The sequence below is a fragment of the Cladophialophora yegresii genome (assembly GCF_000585515.1).
Source record: "Cladophialophora yegresii CBS 114405 chromosome Unknown aczIN-supercont1.2, whole genome shotgun sequence".
In the NCBI taxonomy this organism is placed as follows: domain Eukaryota; kingdom Fungi; phylum Ascomycota; class Eurotiomycetes; order Chaetothyriales; family Herpotrichiellaceae; genus Cladophialophora; species Cladophialophora yegresii.
Genome location: NW_006913046.1, coordinates 2,767,835 through 2,786,818, shown reverse-complemented (window position 1 = coordinate 2,786,818; position 18,984 = coordinate 2,767,835). Strand labels below are relative to the sequence as shown.

At 53.8% G+C, this 18,984-nt stretch overlaps 9 protein-coding genes across 9 annotated transcripts; 3 read left to right on the top strand and 6 right to left on the bottom strand.

Moving 5' to 3' along the window:
• Positions 1–485: 485 nt before the first annotated feature.
• A1O7_02933 (uncharacterized protein) lies at positions 486–860 on the bottom strand (the record flags this gene model as incomplete). Its single annotated transcript, XM_007756959.1, has 1 exon — positions 486–860. The coding sequence occupies one exon, from the start codon at positions 858–860 to the stop codon at positions 486–488; it is 375 nt and encodes a 124-aa protein (XP_007755149.1).
• Positions 861–1,487: 627 nt separating this feature from the next.
• Positions 1,488–3,479, bottom strand: A1O7_02932 (uncharacterized protein; the record flags this gene model as incomplete). Its single annotated transcript, XM_007756958.1, has 1 exon — positions 1,488–3,479. The coding sequence occupies one exon, from the start codon at positions 3,477–3,479 to the stop codon at positions 1,488–1,490; it is 1,992 nt and encodes a 663-aa protein (XP_007755148.1).
• A 544-nt stretch (positions 3,480–4,023) lies between these two features.
• On the bottom strand, positions 4,024–4,656 carry A1O7_02931 (uncharacterized protein; the record flags this gene model as incomplete). Its single annotated transcript, XM_007756957.1, has 1 exon — positions 4,024–4,656. The coding sequence occupies one exon, from the start codon at positions 4,654–4,656 to the stop codon at positions 4,024–4,026; it is 633 nt and encodes a 210-aa protein (XP_007755147.1).
• Positions 4,657–5,075: 419 nt separating this feature from the next.
• On the bottom strand, positions 5,076–6,857 carry A1O7_02930 (amidophosphoribosyltransferase; the record flags this gene model as incomplete). The annotated part of the gene is made up of 1 exon (XM_007756956.1): positions 5,076–6,857. One exon carries the CDS (start codon positions 6,855–6,857, stop codon positions 5,076–5,078), a length of 1,782 nt encoding a protein of 593 aa, XP_007755146.1.
• A 1,759-nt stretch (positions 6,858–8,616) lies between these two features.
• Positions 8,617–10,544, top strand: A1O7_02929 (uncharacterized protein; the record flags this gene model as incomplete). The annotated part of the gene is made up of 2 exons (XM_007756955.1): positions 8,617–10,046; positions 10,097–10,544. 2 exons carry the CDS (start codon positions 8,617–8,619, stop codon positions 10,542–10,544), a joined length of 1,878 nt encoding a protein of 625 aa, XP_007755145.1.
• Positions 10,545–11,775: 1,231 nt separating this feature from the next.
• On the bottom strand, positions 11,776–13,089 carry A1O7_02928 (uncharacterized protein; the record flags this gene model as incomplete). The annotated part of the gene is made up of 1 exon (XM_007756954.1): positions 11,776–13,089. One exon carries the CDS (start codon positions 13,087–13,089, stop codon positions 11,776–11,778), a length of 1,314 nt encoding a protein of 437 aa, XP_007755144.1.
• A 453-nt stretch (positions 13,090–13,542) lies between these two features.
• On the top strand, positions 13,543–15,024 carry A1O7_02927 (uncharacterized protein; the record flags this gene model as incomplete). Its single annotated transcript, XM_007756953.1, has 2 exons — positions 13,543–13,611; positions 13,669–15,024. 2 exons carry the CDS (start codon positions 13,543–13,545, stop codon positions 15,022–15,024), a joined length of 1,425 nt encoding a protein of 474 aa, XP_007755143.1.
• A 100-nt stretch (positions 15,025–15,124) lies between these two features.
• On the bottom strand, positions 15,125–16,447 carry A1O7_02926 (uncharacterized protein; the record flags this gene model as incomplete). The annotated part of the gene is made up of 4 exons (XM_007756952.1): positions 15,125–15,339; positions 15,391–16,033; positions 16,082–16,324; positions 16,370–16,447. 4 exons carry the CDS (start codon positions 16,445–16,447, stop codon positions 15,125–15,127), a joined length of 1,179 nt encoding a protein of 392 aa, XP_007755142.1.
• A 1,378-nt stretch (positions 16,448–17,825) lies between these two features.
• Positions 17,826–18,095, top strand: A1O7_02925 (uncharacterized protein; the record flags this gene model as incomplete). Its single annotated transcript, XM_007756951.1, has 1 exon — positions 17,826–18,095. The coding sequence occupies one exon, from the start codon at positions 17,826–17,828 to the stop codon at positions 18,093–18,095; it is 270 nt and encodes an 89-aa protein (XP_007755141.1).
• Positions 18,096–18,984: the final 889 nt, after the last annotated feature.

Below are 18,984 nucleotides of genomic sequence, written 5' to 3'. Positions count from 1 at the left end.
CAGACCCCAAGAACCGAACAATCAGGCCGCCCATACAGTCTTGCAATACGAGGATGCTCCCTTCATCCTCCTTGAACCTCAACGTCATTCCCCAGCAGGCCTTTTCGAGCGGTCTCGCAGGTGGCGCTGGCATGCCAAAAACGGAGATCAGTCGATAGAGAAGTAACGGTGAGGATATGATGTCTGAGAAGCGTATAGCTCCATGATTGATACACTTTTTATGGTCCGCGGCCAACCATCGACAACAAAAAGCAATGCGTCTTTCTGCATTGTCCGTGGTCAGGAGCCGAACGTAATTCCATACCACGTCTGTGGAACACCCCCAAGAAAGAACCAAAGTCTCGCTAGCTTCTCTTAGGTTGCGATGCTGCCATTGCGACCGAAAGTGCTCTCGAAGAGCATAGGGGTTGCTTGTTTCATCGTCATCCTCCTGACCGTCTTCGTGTGACTCCGGAGCGCCGCTCTCAGTGTCCGCTCTATGCTGCTCAAGTGTCCGCTCTATGCTGCTCAAGCGTGCGATCACTGATGCTCTTTGCGGTTGACTCCTCGTCGTTGCCGTTGCCTTTTCTAAGCATCGAGGTGGGTTTCTCAAGGTGGTGGACGAAGGCGATATGTCGGTCTGCAGCGGGCATGCCTTCCTCGATGGCCTGGTACTTGCGCTCCGCAGCCGCGAGTCGCATGAATTCCTGCCATAGATGGGGAACAAGGACCTGTTTTTCGTCTTCTCCAAGGCCGAGGAGGGTCTGGACGGCGTTTTCGTCTTCTTGCAGGGCCTGAAGTGTCTTTGCCGCGGCCATTTGTTGCAGGGATTTCAAGTTTGCTGCCGTCTTGACGGAGGTCGCTGGAGTCGAGGTGTCCATCGCGAATGACGGAGGAAGGTAAGCAAGCTGGATCTCGTGCAGTGCCGTCGACAGGCTGTGAAAGTTCTCTAGACACGAGTTAGCAAAGGCTTCGGTGAAGACGCCAACGAAATCAACCTTGGCGGAAGCAGAGGAGCGTGCACTCACCTTTTGAGGCTGCCTCAGTACGGAAGGGACAACCGGGATCTATTAGATACCGCGGACAGGTTTAAAGACTAGAAGGTGGAAGAGTGCTCAAAACGAAAGCGCGATAAGTCAAGGAGAAGAGGCAACGCGTTGCTGTGTGAGCGAAATATATATAGTCGCGAGTGAAAGTGAAGTGAAGTGAAGTGCAGAGGCAGAGGCAGAGGCAGAGGCAGTGGCAGTGGCAGTGGCAGTGGCAGTGAGCAACCTTGAGAGGGAATGCAGAACGCCATGCTGAATATGAAATGAGACACGTTTGCTCTGAAGAGAGACAAATCACTTACTTCTGGCTCAACAGCAATCAGTGAGCCTCAGCATTCAGCAAGGCTCAACAATGGGTATATCATCCGGTTTCCCGTGCGCCTTCATCGATCGCTATGATCACTTGCCATCACGAAGATTGGCATACGCAAGATCGTTCTGCAATTTCCAGACCAGGATTTTTCACTCATCGTCGTCCTCGTATCTCCGACTTCGTCTTCTTCTCTGTCTGTCTGGATCACCACTGTCTCGTCTCCTCCTATGCCGCCGATCTCGATCCTTCTCCCTCTCCCTGCTATCGTCACTATCGTAGGGGAGTCCATCCGGATTCAAGGACCTCGATCTCCCGCTCCGTCTCCCACTCGGCGGTACAGAGCCAGATCGCGGACCGACAAACGAACCCGGCGGCGGCGGCCTGCCACCTCCACCCCCATACTGGCCATAAGGACCTACACCGGGAGGCGGCGGACCGGGACCATTCGGCACACCGTTTTGGCCACCATGTCGACGGGACCTTCTCTTCCCTTGCTGGGGATTGAGGCGCAGCTGTGTGATGAAGTCGTACACCCTGGGCGATTGTTTCAACAAGACGAGTTCCGTCTCGGATAATCTCTCCTCGGGGATCTTCTCCTGTCCGCCCTTTTCGTTTCGAGCACCCCTCCTTCTGGAGGAGTTGCCGTGGTTTGTCCACACCACGAGCAAGCCATCTTGGTTGCCGCCCTGGCCGGGCCCCACGGCTTCGACATCGAACGTCCAGTCCCTCAGCGCTGGGGGATTATATGTCCCCCGATCAAGCGGGCCAGGGCCGCCTAGACCAAGTCTCGCCCGCACGCTCGCGTGGATGTATTCGTTCGTGCCTCGGAGGCGTTTCGTCATCGGCCGTCCCGTGTAGGGATCACTTCGGAAGTAGTTGCCGGGAGTCCTCGTCTTGCTGCCCGTCAGGGAATAGATGCCTTTTAACGAGTTGTAGAGCTCGCCAAACGACCACCATCGCGTCCTCTGGCCCGACTGCTTGTAGTAGGCGCGGTTCGACTCCCACAGCCCGATCAGAAAATTCCGTTCGAAATCCAAAAAGGGCTCGAGCTTGCTGATCATCCACGCGAGCGTAATATTCGCCAACTCTTGATCGTCGTACCCGCCCCCAACGTTCGAGTGCACGCCAGGAAACCAACACTGGACAAGATTCGTCGTGTTGTTGTCCCGCTTCTCCCACAGCGCCGGAGAAAAGGGCGCGCGCCGCTCGTCCAGGGCCAGCGCTTGAAATGCGTTCTCAATACAGGGATTCAATCGCGTGTCGTAGAATTCATAATCGTGCATTCCTGGCGCCTGGAGCCGGAGCCCTTCCAGCCAAGGGACCCGCGGGATGCCCAGACTGCCGACCGTATCCCAGCAGCAGATGGCCTTGATGGGGACATTCAGCCTCGTCAGGCCACGACGAGACAGTTCATGCACGTAATGCTCGTCGAAGGGCAGTCGTTTCTCCGGGAACGGCACGTGCGGATACTGGGAGACATAGCGGTCGTCGAACCGATGTTCCCAGTCCTCGAAGATCTCATTGAAAAATGGCAGGCCGTCACGCGTAAGCAGACCAAGGGAGCCGATCATGCCGCCCACGGTACGCGCCGTGAACGCGCCGCGCGAGAAGCCCATGATGAAGATCTCATCTCCCGGCCGCCAGTTCGCCGCAAGGTACGTGTATGCCGTGCGCATGTTTTCGCGTATGCCCATCCCCGTGGCGCCGCCCACGACGCGGGATGCCGGCCCGCCTTGCGTTCCGACACCGGCCTGGTAGTTCACGATCTGGGGGATGCCGTCGCGCGAGGTGTCCTTGATCGCCCAGCCTATCCTGGACACGTTGGACGGCGGCTGTTTATGGCCGTTCATCAGACCGTTGTCGGCGTCCAGCCACGTCCCGTCGCATGTCACGATCAGCCGTTTCTTCGGTCCGTGGATCGGTCGTTCGAGGGTGCCCGGCATGGGACCCATGGTCGCGGCGAGAGGGGGAGGTTCGAAGCGTGACGGGGGACGACTGAGGGCGCTAGGCGCAACGGAGTGAGGTGGTGGAGGTGCGCCGAAGACTGTTGAGCCATGTGCGCTCGCGGCGTAGCCTGCTGGTGGAGGAGGTGCAAGCCCGCTGGCAAGCGAGGACCGCGCATTCGGTGGTGGGCGCGACATGGTGCTGTCTGGATGTTGGCGCTCAGGTTAAAAAGATTACAGTCGCATTGCGTACGGAGGGCTTATGGCAGCTATCGGCGGATGAGGCTCGTTGCGAAGTCCGGTAGACACGGTCGCCTTCGTCCTGAACTGCGATCTTGTGGTGTGGCTTCCATCGACTCGAGCTCCAGTCGTGAGCAGCAGAAGGGCTCACTCAGGCAGCGCGACAACGGTCCAGTGTTAGATGAATATTGGACCGGCGATGAGGAGATGGAAAATACCAGCGCAGAGCTAAACGCGAGCTTCATAGCTTCATTATTGTACAAGTTACAAAATCACGAGGCTTGTGTTGTCCAGCTGCTGCACCTTGTGAGCCCCCACTGTGCACGACGCTTAAGAGACAGACCGACAGCCCAGCCTCCTCGTCACCACCACCACCACCACCCGTTCATGCAGCAGTCCGAGTGGCTGGACGCCGCTAACGAGGGAGTAACCTTAACTAACCAATGCTCCATAAATTCCGTGCATTTCCGATCGCCTTCCCGCCGCCTGTCATGTCCGTCATTCATGGGATCTCCGGGTCGTAGGTGATGAACAGCCCAATCGGACATTGGTTCCAGTCTTGAAACCACCTCAGACTACTGTTCGAGCTGCTCATCGTGACGGCGAATCTTCCTGGCGCACAGATCGTGCTGCCCAGCGCCCATGCGTGGCCTGGGTTAATGTGGATGATTCTGGGAAAGCTGTGTGGGTTTGATTGCAGTGGTTGATTGTGGTAAGTGGTATTACCCTCCTTCGCGCCGCCGCCCCAGACCGAGAGAGAGAAGGTGTACTCGCCAAAGGCGCCGGTGAATTCGAAGTTGGATGTGCTCAACTGGCTTTGAGACGGGAAGAAGAACTCGAGCACGCAGAGCTGGCCCTTGCGGGATCGTGGTATGTCGAAGTTGAAGATCATGGAGACGTCGAGAGGCGTGACATATGGTGTGAGCGTGTTGGGGTATGCAGTGTCAGGCTTGTTCTGTGAGACCGGTATAGCCAAATGGGCAAACTCGAAGTCTGGGAAAGGTGGAAGATAGGCGGGACACGGACCAGGCTTGGTGATATCGCCGGTGTCGTCCGCGCCGAGCTTTGGAGGTATGTATCGCTGTGCCAGAACACTGCTGATGAAGAAGCCGAGCAGGATGTAGATGAAATCCATAATGGCTAATTAGGTACTTGCTTTCGCCAATCTGAAGCCAGTCAAGAAGTGCCAAAAAGTCCAAAATACTGCAATGTCCACCTGGGGCCGTGAGCTGCAGAGTCAAACAGAAGAAGAGACAGGAATGGGACATGCTGCTACATAAAAGCACATTGTCGACGGGTAGGTGCATGGTCGAGCGGCAGCGACGCAAGCGGAAGGAATGTTTGCTACTCTGCTGGCAGGTGCTGCTGTACCTGTCCCACAAATACTGGCAAGACACTGATGCGGTTGTCCTCAATCGATGATCTGTACAGAAGAGAACGCCACCGAGTACCGTCACCCTCGCACAGATTGTCCACCCTCATTTGTAATTGCCCCGATGCAAACAGCCCAATCCCTGAACACCATCTCTTGCAGTCTGCGCCTGCCGATGCTCTTCACTCGTACCTGGGGAAGTCTCCAAGATTGTGCAGAGCTATATCCATCCGATCGCGGACGGTCGGGCTTTCCTCCTCCATTCCCATTGACGCGGCCGACCCTCGATGTGAGTCCATAAAGTCAGTGTGGACCGACTGCTTGCGCACACCATTGATAGCCGGAACAACCTCGCCATTCGGGTTCACCACCGCTCCATTGGTAGCGAGTTGGATCTGATGCTCTTCTGCCACTCCGTGTACCACGGCTCGTCTCGCCTCGTCAACAACCTTGAATTTGCGTGTCTGGCCTCTGATCTGTTCGAGGTGTTCAAAGTACCCCTGGTCAACAGGAGTAATGTAGGTGCCACAAAAGACCCCCACTTCAAAGTCGTTCGGGGCATCGACTGCTTTAGCTTCCCGAGCGGCATCGACACACGCCGCTTTCAGATCGTCGAGTGTTTGGTAAATGACGCTGTCCGCTCCAATGTGCTTGGCGATCGCCTCCGCTCCATGATAATTGTGTGCCACCAGTTCAAATGGCGATGCCAGGTCGATCCCATAGATGTGCGCATGCGTGATCGGAGGAGCGCAACTGGCAAAATGGACCTTTTTCGCTCCCGCTTCACGAGCCATTGTCACAATCTCCCGACTGGTCGTTCCGCGAACAATGCTGTCATCCACAAGGAGAACGTTCCGATCCTTGAACTCCATTGGCATGGGGTTGAGTTTGCGACGCACACTCTTTTGCCGAGTCTTCTGCTCCGGCATGATGAATGTCCTGAACACATATCGATTCTTCACAAACCCCTGAACGTATTCTTTGTCCAACATCTTGGCCACCACTGCTGCCGAGGTGACAGAAGTTTCGGGGATAGGAATGACAACGTCGATTTCTCCCAGATCCTCGGGGCTCAACACCTTCTTGACCTGCGCAGCAAGTCTAACACCCATGTGCTGGCGACTGCGATGCACACTGATGCCATCCATGATGGAATCAGGGCGAGCGAAATAGACGTACTCAAAGATATCCGGGGCATACGTCTTGCGTTGCTGCACTTGCCGGAAGTGCGGCTCTTGACCCTTCTCTATGAGAACAGCTTCGCCCGGGAGGATGTCGCGGACGACTGAGAAACCGAGTTGGGTCAGGGCGACCGACTCTGAAGCCATCATGTAGTCTTTTCCGGCGCCATCTGCTGACTCTCTTGCGCCAAGTACCAATGGACGGATTCCAAAGTGGTCTCTAAAACCGATCAGGCCGTAACCGGCGATCATTGCCGTGCATGCCCAACCACCCTTGCACTTTTCATACATCCTACTCAGCGCCGCGAAAACATCGTCCTTGTTGATACGCGCTTTCCCGGTCTCGTTGAGCTCGCTTGCAAAGATGTTGAGCATCAGCTCGCTGTCGCTGTCGGTGTTGATGTGCCTGTGAGCCTCCAGATCCAGGTAGCGCCTCAACTCAGGTGCGTTGATGAGGTTCCCATTATGCGCTAGTGAGATGCCATAAGGACTGTTGACGTAGAATGGCTGAGCTTCGGCATTGGCACTGCTCCCTGCCGTCGGGTATCTTAGATGGCCCACACCCATGAAGCCGGGCAAATCCAACGTCCTAGAGCCATTGTCGAAGACTTTCGCTGCCATTCCGTTTCCCTTGCACTGGTAGATTCTTCCACCCGCCACACAGGTAGCGATTCCGCAGGCATCCTGGCCGCGATGTTGGAGGAGATAGAGGGCTTCGTGGAGGTCAAGCGCAACGTCCGCGGACGCGGTGTTCGCGAGGATCAAAGCGAGAATCCCGCACATGCTGAATAATCGTCTGCAACACACTGATCTGAGGGTCAGTCAAATTATATCTGGTTTACTCTTTGCAAGGTGCGCCAAGTCCTGCCCCGATCAGACCCGATAGTCCTCATCAAAATTGATATGAAGTCTAACATCTAATAAAATAACAAGTGGGTTCATCCTGTGGTGGTTGCCGGTCGTGGAGGGTCTGACGTACCTAGACAAACATGATGCTCATGTCAACCACCATATGCGAGAATCCCGAGAAGAGTGTGAGGGAAAGGGTAGGATAGTCAGATCTCAACGATCGGAAATATTCGAGGGCTAGCCTGTAGTCCTTCGGTCTGATCTGAAGAAAAACGTGTAGTAGTGCTAACTTCAGAGAACCAGAAAGAATCCAGAGGCGAAGAGGACCTGGTGAGGTGTGTGAGCGACATGGTGAAAGCCTCTCTGAAGCGAAGTCCAAGGTCCAAGCGACGATGGGACAAAATTTTTATCCTCCGGCCGAGGGACTGGCATTTGCCCGCATTTTCGAGACTTTGGTTGGTCGCGGTGTGTCTGCCGTTGGACGGTGTTGGAGAATCTGGTTGTGCACGGAAGACGGCGCCGTGACGGAAGAAGGTTTCGCCGTCTTCCGCCTGGGGAAACCTCGGTCGAGGATGAAACAGATTCCTTTCAGTATCGCGCGACTCTTTCAGTCTGACTTCGTTGACTTCAAAATAAGGAGCACGTTCAATCAAACACCAACTGCGCGGCGCCATGATTGCTGTATGTTCAGCCGTCGCCCTTAACGACTACACGGCGCCGGGGTAGAGGCGCACAACTAATCATGGATCCATAAGAAGAATGACCTCGTGGTATCTGCAATGGCGACCTTTGACGACACCACCAAATCAAGATAACACCATCAAACAAGAATGAGCTGTGGTGGTAAGCCGCTCTCCTATCTCTCATGGACGACAGCCGCTTGAAGGACAGATGATGGTCCCATGGGCTTTTTTGGTTAAGCAGTCCATCAGCGGCTCGCGGGCCGCTCCTCACTTGAGAAGACTAAGGGCACGAAGGGGTCGCTGTTTGCTTACTGTGCAGAAAGGCCACTCCTCTGCAGCCTTCAAGAAACATCGGAACTACCCAACAACCATTCGAAAGGCTAGCGGTCGTGTTTACCGGACTGTCCAGCGCAAATGGACACACTCGGTGCAAAGCCAGGACATTGCCAGTTTGAATAGGTCTCCAAAAGCTGGTATCTGGGATCCTGTCCCTAGGTTTGATCACCAACAAGCTTTGTTCACAAACAATGGCCCGTCTTCATAAGAGCTGACTCCTTTTAGTGGAAGGGAGTCACGGCGTCAATGTAGCATAACTGCCTGAGAGTCTGGTGCTACACGCATATTGACAACGACAATGCCGCGCCTCATAAACGTCCTTCTACCGTGAACGAAGCTCAGACACTGCTTCCGCGCAGCTGCTCTTCATCTGAGGCATCTGCAGGCTCTTCCATGCTTTGTTTTCATTTATTTCTGTCCTCGCGCCGCTCCAACAAGTTCGTTCGTCTCTTCTGTTGATATCTCCAGTCCTGTTCTTGACCACTGTGGGGAGCCCATCTCGCACTTCTACGTCCTACAGGTTTATATTCCCTCTTGACTGTGCCCATCAGCTTGCCATTACTGGATTCACAAGCGATTCGTTCCCCTGTACACTCCTATCTCCTCGCAGCCTTCCTCTCATCTACCTGAACCAGCCAAACTCGCGGCAGAAGGGGTCAGCCCCAAACACTGGCATGGACTGGCTTACGGGTTCTGTTACCTCTCAACGAGGTGCTGGCGACTTGTCCAATCTCCCAATACGGCAGCTCGTGAATCTATTGTTGAATCAACAACCTCAAGCTACATACTCCAGTTTTCCGGTCCCTCATTCAGCACAATACCGCAATAACGAGAAGCTCACGACCTCGGCTTCTGTCAGTGACAGCGATGGCGAGCTCATTAACCAGGGCAAAGCCGCCGACGATGATGAACTTGAGATCATCAAAATTCAGCCAGTACCGAAGCCAGTACCGAAGCCTACGGCTGCATTCGACGCAAGAGATCCCGCACCCATCGGACCGCTGGTTCTGGACCCAGGCTGCGACGTCGAGCTGCAAGACCACTCATTCCTCACAATAACGGAAACATCCGCAGGACGACTCACAGGTCGTAGACTCTTGTTGCAAAACCACTACGAGCTTCTCATGCCGGAGCGCTCTCACGAACTAGTGCAGCTAGTCGACATTGACACGGAACTCGATAGGAAGGCTACGCTATGGGAAGTCCCGATCGATGCGGCCATTAGAAACTGCAAGATCATCTACACCAACCAGCAATACAACCAGCTGAACTATGATAAAGACGTTTCATGTGGTACTTGTGATGAAGACGGCAAGCACATCTACTTCTGCCGTTACACCAGTGGGTATACCAATGTCGGGCTTGATGGAGACAGGCCATCAAGTCCCCCTAAAACTGGCAGAATTGAGCATCTGCGTTTCCATCAAGTACAGAATGGTACATTGATCACAAGAGCTGGACAGCATATTCAGCTCCGGATCCCAGACGCAGAGGTCAGAAAGCAATGGCGAGGAGAAGCAAATTGCGTTCTTGGTGGCAGCCATACTGATCAATACGACGGCGTGGAGACGAAGATGTACACATTCGCAGATGCATTTGCCGGCGCAGGCGGTACTTCTTGGGGCGCATACACCGCTGATCTCAAGATGAAGTTTGCTTTTGACCTCGACCAACGGGCCATCGACACGTACCGACACAACTTCGGTGACACAGGGATGCAGGTCCTCCATATGGACGTGCACGACTTCGTCAAGCAAGCGGCATCACCAGACAACGTCCTGGCAGACACAAGTCTGGTAGATATCCTACACATGAGTCCACCGTGCCAACCCTTCTGTGGAGCCAACCGGACACCAAACTTGACAGAAAACGCAAGAAACCTTGAGGCGTTCGGCAGAGTCGCCGACTTGCTCGAGGTGTGCAAGCCTCGCATCGCCACATTGGAGGAGTCAAAGAGCATCACTGATGTGGATAAGAGACAATACTTCAAGCAGCTGATAGGCTTCTTCATCGAGAAAGGGTACAGTGTGCAATGGAAGGTCTTGCACCTAGAGTGCTGGGGCGTGCCACAGACGAGGAAGCGACTGATTGTCATCGCATCAGGGTAAGAAGCAATCGATCCACGTGGCCCGCTCTTTGCTGACTTACCAACAGACCCGGCGAGAAACTCCCAACCATGGTCAAACCTACGCACGGTAGCGGGCCAGGACTAAAGCCACTGGCAGGGATTTGGGATGCAATCGGAAACATTCCTGACGACGCACTTCACCACGGCGAAATGTTTTGGTTCCCGGAACCCAGGCTCCCATATGACGGCAATGGACTGTGTCCTACCATAATGACGAAGCCGAAGTCCAAGCAATACCACCCCAATGGGCTTCGACGCTTCACCGTCCGCGAACTGGCGGCCTTGCAGACTTTTCCGCATTCCTTCGAGTTCTTGGGCTCGATACCCGAGAAACAGAAGCAGGTGGGAAACGCTGTTCCAACGGTGTTTTCCGAGATCATGTTCAGGGATGTGAGGCACAAGTTGTGGGTAGCTGATCTGGCCGAGCTGGCCGAGCTGAGGAAAGCAGCAGAGGCTCGAAAGGTTGCTAGGTAGGTTGACGTATTACCAGGACAATGCGACTGGTCCCCCACGGGACCGCTACTGTTGGGACGAGGGAAAGATCGAGAGGTGAGCGGGCTCACGCTCGGATGAGACGACTCAGGAGATTTCGCACGCCTTGGCTGCACGAAAGACGAAGGTGAAATTGGAAATAATCAGTCGGCCTGATCACACCAGTTGCATGTTTGTACGCTATCCACAAAATGCTGATTGCCCTAGGAGACTTTGCACGGCTTGGCTCCTGGGCGCGAAGAGAACATCAGAAATGGTCGGTCCCCGTTAATCACACCAGTTTCAGGATTGTACATTATGTGGAAAATGATATCTCGAGGCTCTTTCATGTGCCAAACACTGCCTTTTGCTCTTCCTTGGCCACCAGGAACTCCACAGTCGTATACATACTGACAACCTCGGGCTCATACCATTGACTACAGACTGGGCCCCTGATACAGGCTCATACATACCATTGGCTACAGGCTGACAACGCACACAAAGGGAAACCTCTTTTCACGCCCTGCCACCAGATCAACGCAAACCACTGCTTCTTCCTCGTCTGCGAGATCGAGGTATTCAGCGATCTCGATTGTCTCAAAACCCAAGCTCGAATATAAATCGTGCCTACCCTATTATCAATGTCATGTGCAGTCCTTAAAACACCTGAACCCGCAATGATCCAAGTCCGATAGGAGCAGCCTACACACAGTAGTCACAACTCGCACCAAGCAGACTGTCCAATCTACTGTACAAGCATATCTGGATGAAACGTCTGGGAACATCAGGCTGCCAGTCAGGCTGCCGCCCCCGCAATGAGGTATACCGTATTTGAGCCTACCTTACCCGTCCATTGCTGCTTTACAGGACTGTGTACTGAGTACTCCGTACATAGTCACGACAGTATGGAGTACTACCTGTATGTATCAAGGAACCCGAGACTGTGTAATAGTCTCAGAGAGGGGGAGATCGGAGCTTGTCTGAGACGATGTCCACGTCAAGACGGGAAGCTTTTCGGGGAGCTTACCGAAGTCCCATGTATAGTCAAGCATCGGCTCAGCTGAGTCCGGACCTCATATGGAGCCCGGCCTCTCTACTCGGCCGCTACACATTAGTCTACGGGCTGCTGGGGGTGAAATGACGGGAGAGCACGACACAAAAAATCAGCCAAGGCTCATGATTGAGCCTGATTTAGTGGATTTCCCGTTGCAAATGTGGCTCTGTGCAAAAGCCTCTAATCATCGTCTTCATCACTGCCATACGCAACAAGCGGACCAGCAGCCGGTGCTGCCTTCGGTCGTGATGCCGGTGACGCACTCGACGCGTAACCTCTCAGCGCGGCAAGAGTAGAGCTCCTGAAAATGCTGTTCCCATTCCCGTTCCCCTTCGTCGCGGCTCCACCTTCGCTGGTGTCCGGCGCTTGCATTGATGAGCCGACAGTCGCGCTCTCGTCGACCGCAATTCCATCTTCAGCATTCTCCTCAGTCGGCGGTGCTTCAAGCAACCCTCTTTCGCCCGCTCTCTGGCCTCCAAGCTCCTTCTGGTGGTTAAACCGAATCACTTCCGGAGCCTCGTACCCTTCCAACCCGTAGCTACTCTCGATTTTCCTCTGTTCCCTTTCCTCCCTCGTCTCCCGCCCTTCAAGCTCCCTAACAGCCCTCTCGCCCAACGCCCGCCTTACCGCCTCGGCAGCCTGCTCCTCGATCCTTGCTGCCTCTCTCTTCTGACTTAGTGGATTCGGATCCACCGTCGCCCAACGTACGTTTAATATCTCATTGTTGTCGAGCGCCTGATGTGCCATCGCCTCCTTGGCAAACTGGCTGTTTGCTTCATTGACGTACGTGACAAAGGCGACGCCCCTTCCGGTCAGGACTCGAATACGGTCGATTTCGCCCCATTCTTGAAAATGCCGCGCCACAACTTCCTCTATATCGTCTGTGACGTGGATGCGCCCGACGTATAGTGTGCGGTTTTGGCGCATGAAGGAGCCCACGCCTCCCATATCGTCCCTGTAGTCCGAGTGTTTGTCGCGTCCGAAACAGTCCATGTTTGGGTTGAAGACATCGTAGATTGTAGGCAAACGGTGTAAATACTGGCACTCGTGGCCCTTGGGACAGATGCCCCTTGCGAAAAATAAACAGAAATAGCTCCCTGGCGTCTTGTCCGCCTGGGTCCAACCGCTGTCGTTCCTGATGTTGCATCTGTTTGGGGCTGCATGTTTTGATAAGGCGGCGTCTTCCCGGTCGCCACCAGACCACTTGTTATACCAGATGTTGAAGACTGTGCCGGTTTGAGGCGGGGGTTCGGATTTGATCGTGCTAGGGTCGACTTGAGGGCGTGCTGGTCGGCGTTTCCGGCGGATGAGTTTTGTCTTCTTGGCAGGAGGCTCGCCGCTCTCGGGCGTAGGAACAGTAATGGCGGTCTCGTTGTTGGTCGTTGTTAGCGCACTGCTTGAGGCTTCTTGGCCGCTGGGGGAGGCTGAGCGCTTTCTCGATGGTGAGGCGGGCGCAGCGCCAAGGGTTGTGCGGGCTTGTACAACTTCTGCCATGGTGTTCGGGGTGACAGCAGCTTGACGAGTATGTGGAGGGAAAGAGCAGGAGGCGAGAGTATGCGGCGCGAAAGTGACGTGAATTAGAAATGCGGAAGCGTAGCGAAGGATGTCTGGAAATTTCACTGCGCCTTAGTCCAGAAGATCCACCCTAGAAATCTGGGGTAATCGCTACTGCGAGGTACTCGTCTTGTGCCACTTTTTGTCTTGCATGAGCGAGAATTCATTACAAACATGCCGCGTCACAGATCCAAGCCGAAGTCAATACTGTTCCAGACTACAACTTAGAAGAGGTACTCCATCAAGGATGGATCCGAGCTGAGCCTATATTTTGCTTCGAGGGTGCGGAGCTCTTCTATTCCAGTTGTCGACATGAATAGGAAGTGAAATCTGCCCTCGATATAGCACGAATTAGGAATACCGATGTCCTTGCTGCTGAGACGGGGGTTGAAGATGGCGTCCTCTCCGCCGAAAGACCCGTTGATCATGATCATAGGTGCAACCGGCACGGGAAAGTCAAAGGTGAGTGCTCGCTTCCATTCGTATGGAGATTTAACCATCCTGATCGCTACAGAACAGTTAGCCGTCGAACTGGCAACACGTTTCAACGGCGAAATCATCAACTGCGACGCTATGCAGATGTACAAGGGTCTGCCAATAATCACGAATAAGATTCCCGAGAACGAACGCAATGGTATCCCGCATCATCTGCTTGATTTTATTGACCTCAGGGAACAGCCTTGGAGCGTGCAGCATTTCGTGAGAGAAAGCTCTCGCATCATCGACGCAATTCGCGCAAGAGGCAAACTACCTATCATAGTAGGTGGCACTATCTACTACACTTTCTCGTTGTTGTTCAATGACGCCATCCTGAGTACAGCCGATGGCGACTTCGGGGAGGGCTCACATATTGAATCGGCCGATAAAGCCGCAGCAGACTTTCCCATTCTGTCAGCTCCTACAGAAGAGATCTTTGCAAAGCTGCGTGAGGTGGATCCCGAGATGGCCAGAAGATGGCATCCGAACGACAGGAACAAAATCCGGCGGTCGCTCGAGATATACCTGAAGAGCGGCAGGAAAGCTTCGAACATCTATGCTGAGCAACGACAGTCGATCGCGGAAGATCGGGACGGTGATGATGCCAAAGATATCCAACCTACCCGAGACAACGCCACAGCCGAGCGCAAGATGTCTTTACGGTATCCAAGTTTGATATTATGGTTGGAAGCTGAAGATGCAGTACTGAAGCAGAGATTGGATGCCAGGGTAGATGCCATGGTTGCAGATGGTCTATGTGACGAAGTGGTGCAGATGGCCAAGTTCGCATCAGACCTGAGAAACCAAAGTCAATCTCTGGACCTGACCAAAGGCATATGGGCCTCAATCGGCTACAAAGAGATGAAGCCATGGCTGGAGGAGCAGCAGGCATCAGGTATTGATTTTGCAAGACTAGTCGCCGCAAAAGAAGAGGGCATCGAAGCCGTGAAAGCCAGCACTAGACGCTATGCGAAGCGCCAAAACCGGTTCGTTCGCATTCGGTTGGCAAAAGCTCTGAACGCTGCTGGCAGGTATGAACTGCTGTATCTCCTAGATTGCACCGACCTGACGCGGTGGCCAACCACCGTGGGAGGGCCTGCGGAAGGACTGCTAGAAGCTTTTGTTCAGGGCCATGAAATGCCTAGAGCGAAGACTCTCTCGGACATGGCAGAGAACATCCTTTCACGTATCGAGCAGGATAGCATGGTAGGCGATCGTCAGGCCCGGCATTGTGTGGTATGCAACAAAACTCTCATGACCGAGAAAGAGTGGAACGGCCACCTCGCAAGCCGCAGTCATAAGAAGGTCATTGCTTGGCAGCGCAGACGGGAGCTGCTGTCAGTGCAAGATCGCACCCAAAGAGAAGGGTCTGTTCGGCGTCAGAGCCAGCCGGGATAAAGGTCGTGGATCAAAATGGTAATGCCGGCCACCATCTCTGCCAGCGAAGAAGCTGTCGTTGAGATACGACGGCCATACCCCTGCGAATGAGTGGCTTCCATCAAGGAGGCTCAACACCATCACCAATGGGTTGTTCCTTCAAGCACTGCAGATGTTGCTGGTGAGCCTCGAGGCCACCAGTCCGCCATCCGATAAAAGCGGGTGAGAGTATGTCTCCATGACCTGGTTCCTCAAGCTTGAACACTTCCAGGACCGGGACATTCTCGCGCTTCCGGATCCGCCAGACGCCATCGGAAGTGATGATATCTTGGAGCCCTGTCAACAACATCAGATATAACCCTATACTGTGGTACCGGCGATGCTTACATTCTAGAAAGCTCGCGGCAAAGTTGATGCAGGTTTGCCCGTCCCACAGAGCTTTGCCTTTGAGCTTCACTTTGTCGGGAATGGTCTGGACGTCCAAGTCTTCTAGCCGTTCCAGGATACCTTGCTGGGTTCGGTAGCCAACAACGATTTTCGGTACTCCAAGCAAGAACGATTGTGCCCAGAATTTGAGCAGCTTTCTCTCATACTTGACCTGCTCCTTCTCATTTGTGACGATAGCGGTGGTTTTCAACTCAACCCAATCTATCGGCTTGGATTTGTCTTCCGGCTTGAAGGCCATGACAGCGTCAACTTCCCCAGCAAGTATCATCTTCACTTTGCCGAAGCCCGTGCGCACAATGGAGCAGTACTGCGCATAATTGCTCACCGGCTCGTCTTCACGAGCTTCGATATACTCGCGAGACGTCTCAGGCCATGGCGTCGGCATCAGCGACACCGATTCGAACTTGTATCCCCAGAAACTCATGAGGTCTTGGGACAAAGCACCTGGTCGCCCTGCTGATGAATACTGCTGCTGCCGAGAAGAAATCTTCTTGGTGTGGTTCTCTTCAAGGTATATGGTGCCTTGAAACAATGTTGCATTCATCTCCCAGTCGTCCAGCTTGGAGAAAGGGGCCACCATGATCTATTCGACGCATAAGCGAGGTTCTAGGGTTTTAACAGATTGCCGCACCTTGGTCATCATACCTCGCCAGGTTACAAAGTCTATATCTGTTCTTGACCCTTTCTCCTTCTCGTGAGCGATCAGTGCTTCCAAGAGACCGTCCAGGTGGTCATCACCGGAGTCATCGAGCTGTCGAAAAGTCTCGAAGCCTTTGCTCAGGTCGCAGGGCAGTGCAGGCGGGTAGTAGTAACGTAGGCTGGAGTCATCGTGGCGAAAACGGTGGTCCTCGTCGAACGAGAAGAATGTTATCTCCTGCGCAAGTCAGTCTCAATCAGACTGCGGCATTGGCAGGCATACTCTGGGTCTTCGAATGGCCGCATTCAGGCTCGCAAAGCGAGACACTGGCCCGATGTTGTAGTTGTGCATTTGAGTCATGATGCCGCCATTAACGCGCGTCGACTTTAGGGAAAGATTGTTCGTCAAGCATCTTGCTAGGCGCCCCGAACCTGGTGGTGGGCAGCCGAACCAAGCGTCCGCGCTCAATTGTAGTCAAGGCGCTTCGACATGCAAGAGGGACAGGTTCCTGTACAGCGCTCCTCGAATACGCTCACGTGATTACGCGAGGCCCCTGACGCGTCGACGTCATCAGCTAAACATGATGCGAGTCCGTCAGGGTCACCGGCGTCGAAACTTGCGCGAAGGGTGAAGAAATTTCTCGAAGCTGGATCGTGCTTCGTATCTTGTACTGTGATATATTCGTGTATCTGTCTTCTGCTTCTGTTGCTCCCACCATCTCTTCTCTCCTCCGGTCGGAGCACTTACGCACTACAGAATTACAATGGCTGGTGCCAAATGCGCCTTAACCGAGGTTGACGGCAACGTCGAGAGATCACAGCGGCCTTCGAAACGGATGTCCGCTGAGTCCTACGGGGAAAGGAGAACACAAGATTCGGGTATGCTAGCATGAAGAAGGACGAGCTTAGCACCCTGCTCCGTGGTCGCAATCTGCCCTACAGTGGAAACAAGGAGACTCTCGTCCGTCGGCTCGAAGAGGACGACTCGAAGGAACCACTCGTAGATGTTTCTGAGGGACCCTCAGCCAAGGTATGCCCTTGTCTGCGTGCTGATCGACCTGGGCCTGACCGATAGCAGGAAGCTAGTGCTACCAAAACCGCAGCAAACGAGTTCGAATACTGGACGCTCTGCAGGCCCCGGGAGGACATACAGGCGGAAAAACGAGCGACTGACAAAGATTGTGATTCTGAAGAGGAGGAGATAGAAGGCTTTTGGGAAGAAGGTGGCCCAAGAGACGAGAGTGCTCAACACAATGAAGCTAAGGCAACAAGCCAAACCGAGCAGCGGAAGTCGATCTGCGGCCAGAAGAAGTGCATCTGCAAGCTGCCTGCCTCGGAGAACCCGGAGCATAAATGGCTTCTCACCAAACAGGGGGTACCTTATGGCCGCGCGCTTGCAATACGAGGTCGCCATCCGAGACCAGGATGCGATTGGGAAGCACTTCTACAATGACTTCAACGGTTATGGTTTCCAAGAAGTGATGGAGAATCAGGCAAGTTCTTGAATTCAACAACTTTAGTCTCGCTGACTAACTTTTTGGATCAGTTATTAGCCTTCAACAGTGAATACTCCAAGAAGACTGTCAAGCCAGCCGGACTGTGGGCCTGCATCGAGGCATGGGCGTGGATTCTGAACGAGAAGTCCATATGGTTCCATGTCGATGACCCCGAGACTGTGCTAGACACTTTGAGAATAATTGGAGGAGCCATCTTCACCACCTTGAACGTCCTCGAGAAGCATGATCTGCTTCTTCCATTCTGCTGTAAGGAATATTGCTCTGGTGCTCGGTGTAATCTATGAGAGAACTGGAGACTGGCCTGGGGACTATGAGGATCAATTGGCATGGCGAGGAGCTATGATTCAAGAAGCTAAGAGTCATGGAATTGTTTTCAAGGACGCGCCATACACGATCAGCACCCGTCTTGAGGAGGACGGCCTAAGCGGCCCTCAAAACGGCAAGGGCTACTCTAAGTGGAAGAACTTCAACTGGGTGAAGGAGGTGAGTTGATTGTCCTCACATTATATGCAAACTTAAGCTGCTGACACGTTAAGTTCACTTCCTTTCACCGCAAACACCGCAAAGGGTCCGGCCCCGGAGCTACCATAGGGGGGCGACAATACGCTCTAGAGACGAGGGAAGACCGAAGAGGAGCTCGCGAAAATTTCGACTTTTGGGGCCTCGTTTCCGATTCGGAATGGTCTGATTGTTCAGACGACGAAGACGGCGGAATACTTGTCCGTGATGGAGAGTAAAAGACGTGTCCGAAATCCTGTGACAACATGCTGTACATTACATGCCGTGAAATGGCAAATGGCAATAATAAAGTTCCTGGGATGCTTGCTCGTTGACGTTCGACTGGATGCAGCCCCCGAGGTCCCTGCACTCATTTCAAGCTGCAAACTGAGAAACTCTGCGAATCGTCCATCTCAATCGCTAACTCGCTCAACCTGAATCGAGGGTTGAGATTGCTCAGGGACATCGGTCACCGTTAAGACATCGTAGGTGGTCGTGATCGCTCCGGGTCCATCAACGCTGTACGTGTTGGGCTCTGTGCGAACACTCCTCCCTGCCGTCCGTCTTAGGATAAAGTGACAGGGTGGTGTGTGTTCCGGGTTGTGTCCCTGCTTGAGCGTATGAATTATGTATCCCATGATGAAGGCCATGCTTTCCGTTACGCACATACTCCATACTACCCTTCGTGAAAGGGCCATTCTGGGGCTAGAGGCTTCCGGTACCAAACAGACAAAAACAATCAACAGCCAGGATTCCCAAGTGGTCACCCACCTTAGTACTAACTGACCGGCATGTGGCTTAAGTACGGCTGAGCGAACGGGAAGCCCTGTTTTCCACATCCTATGGTCGATTGCGGGAGAAACTGTGGTTCAGCGAAATATAA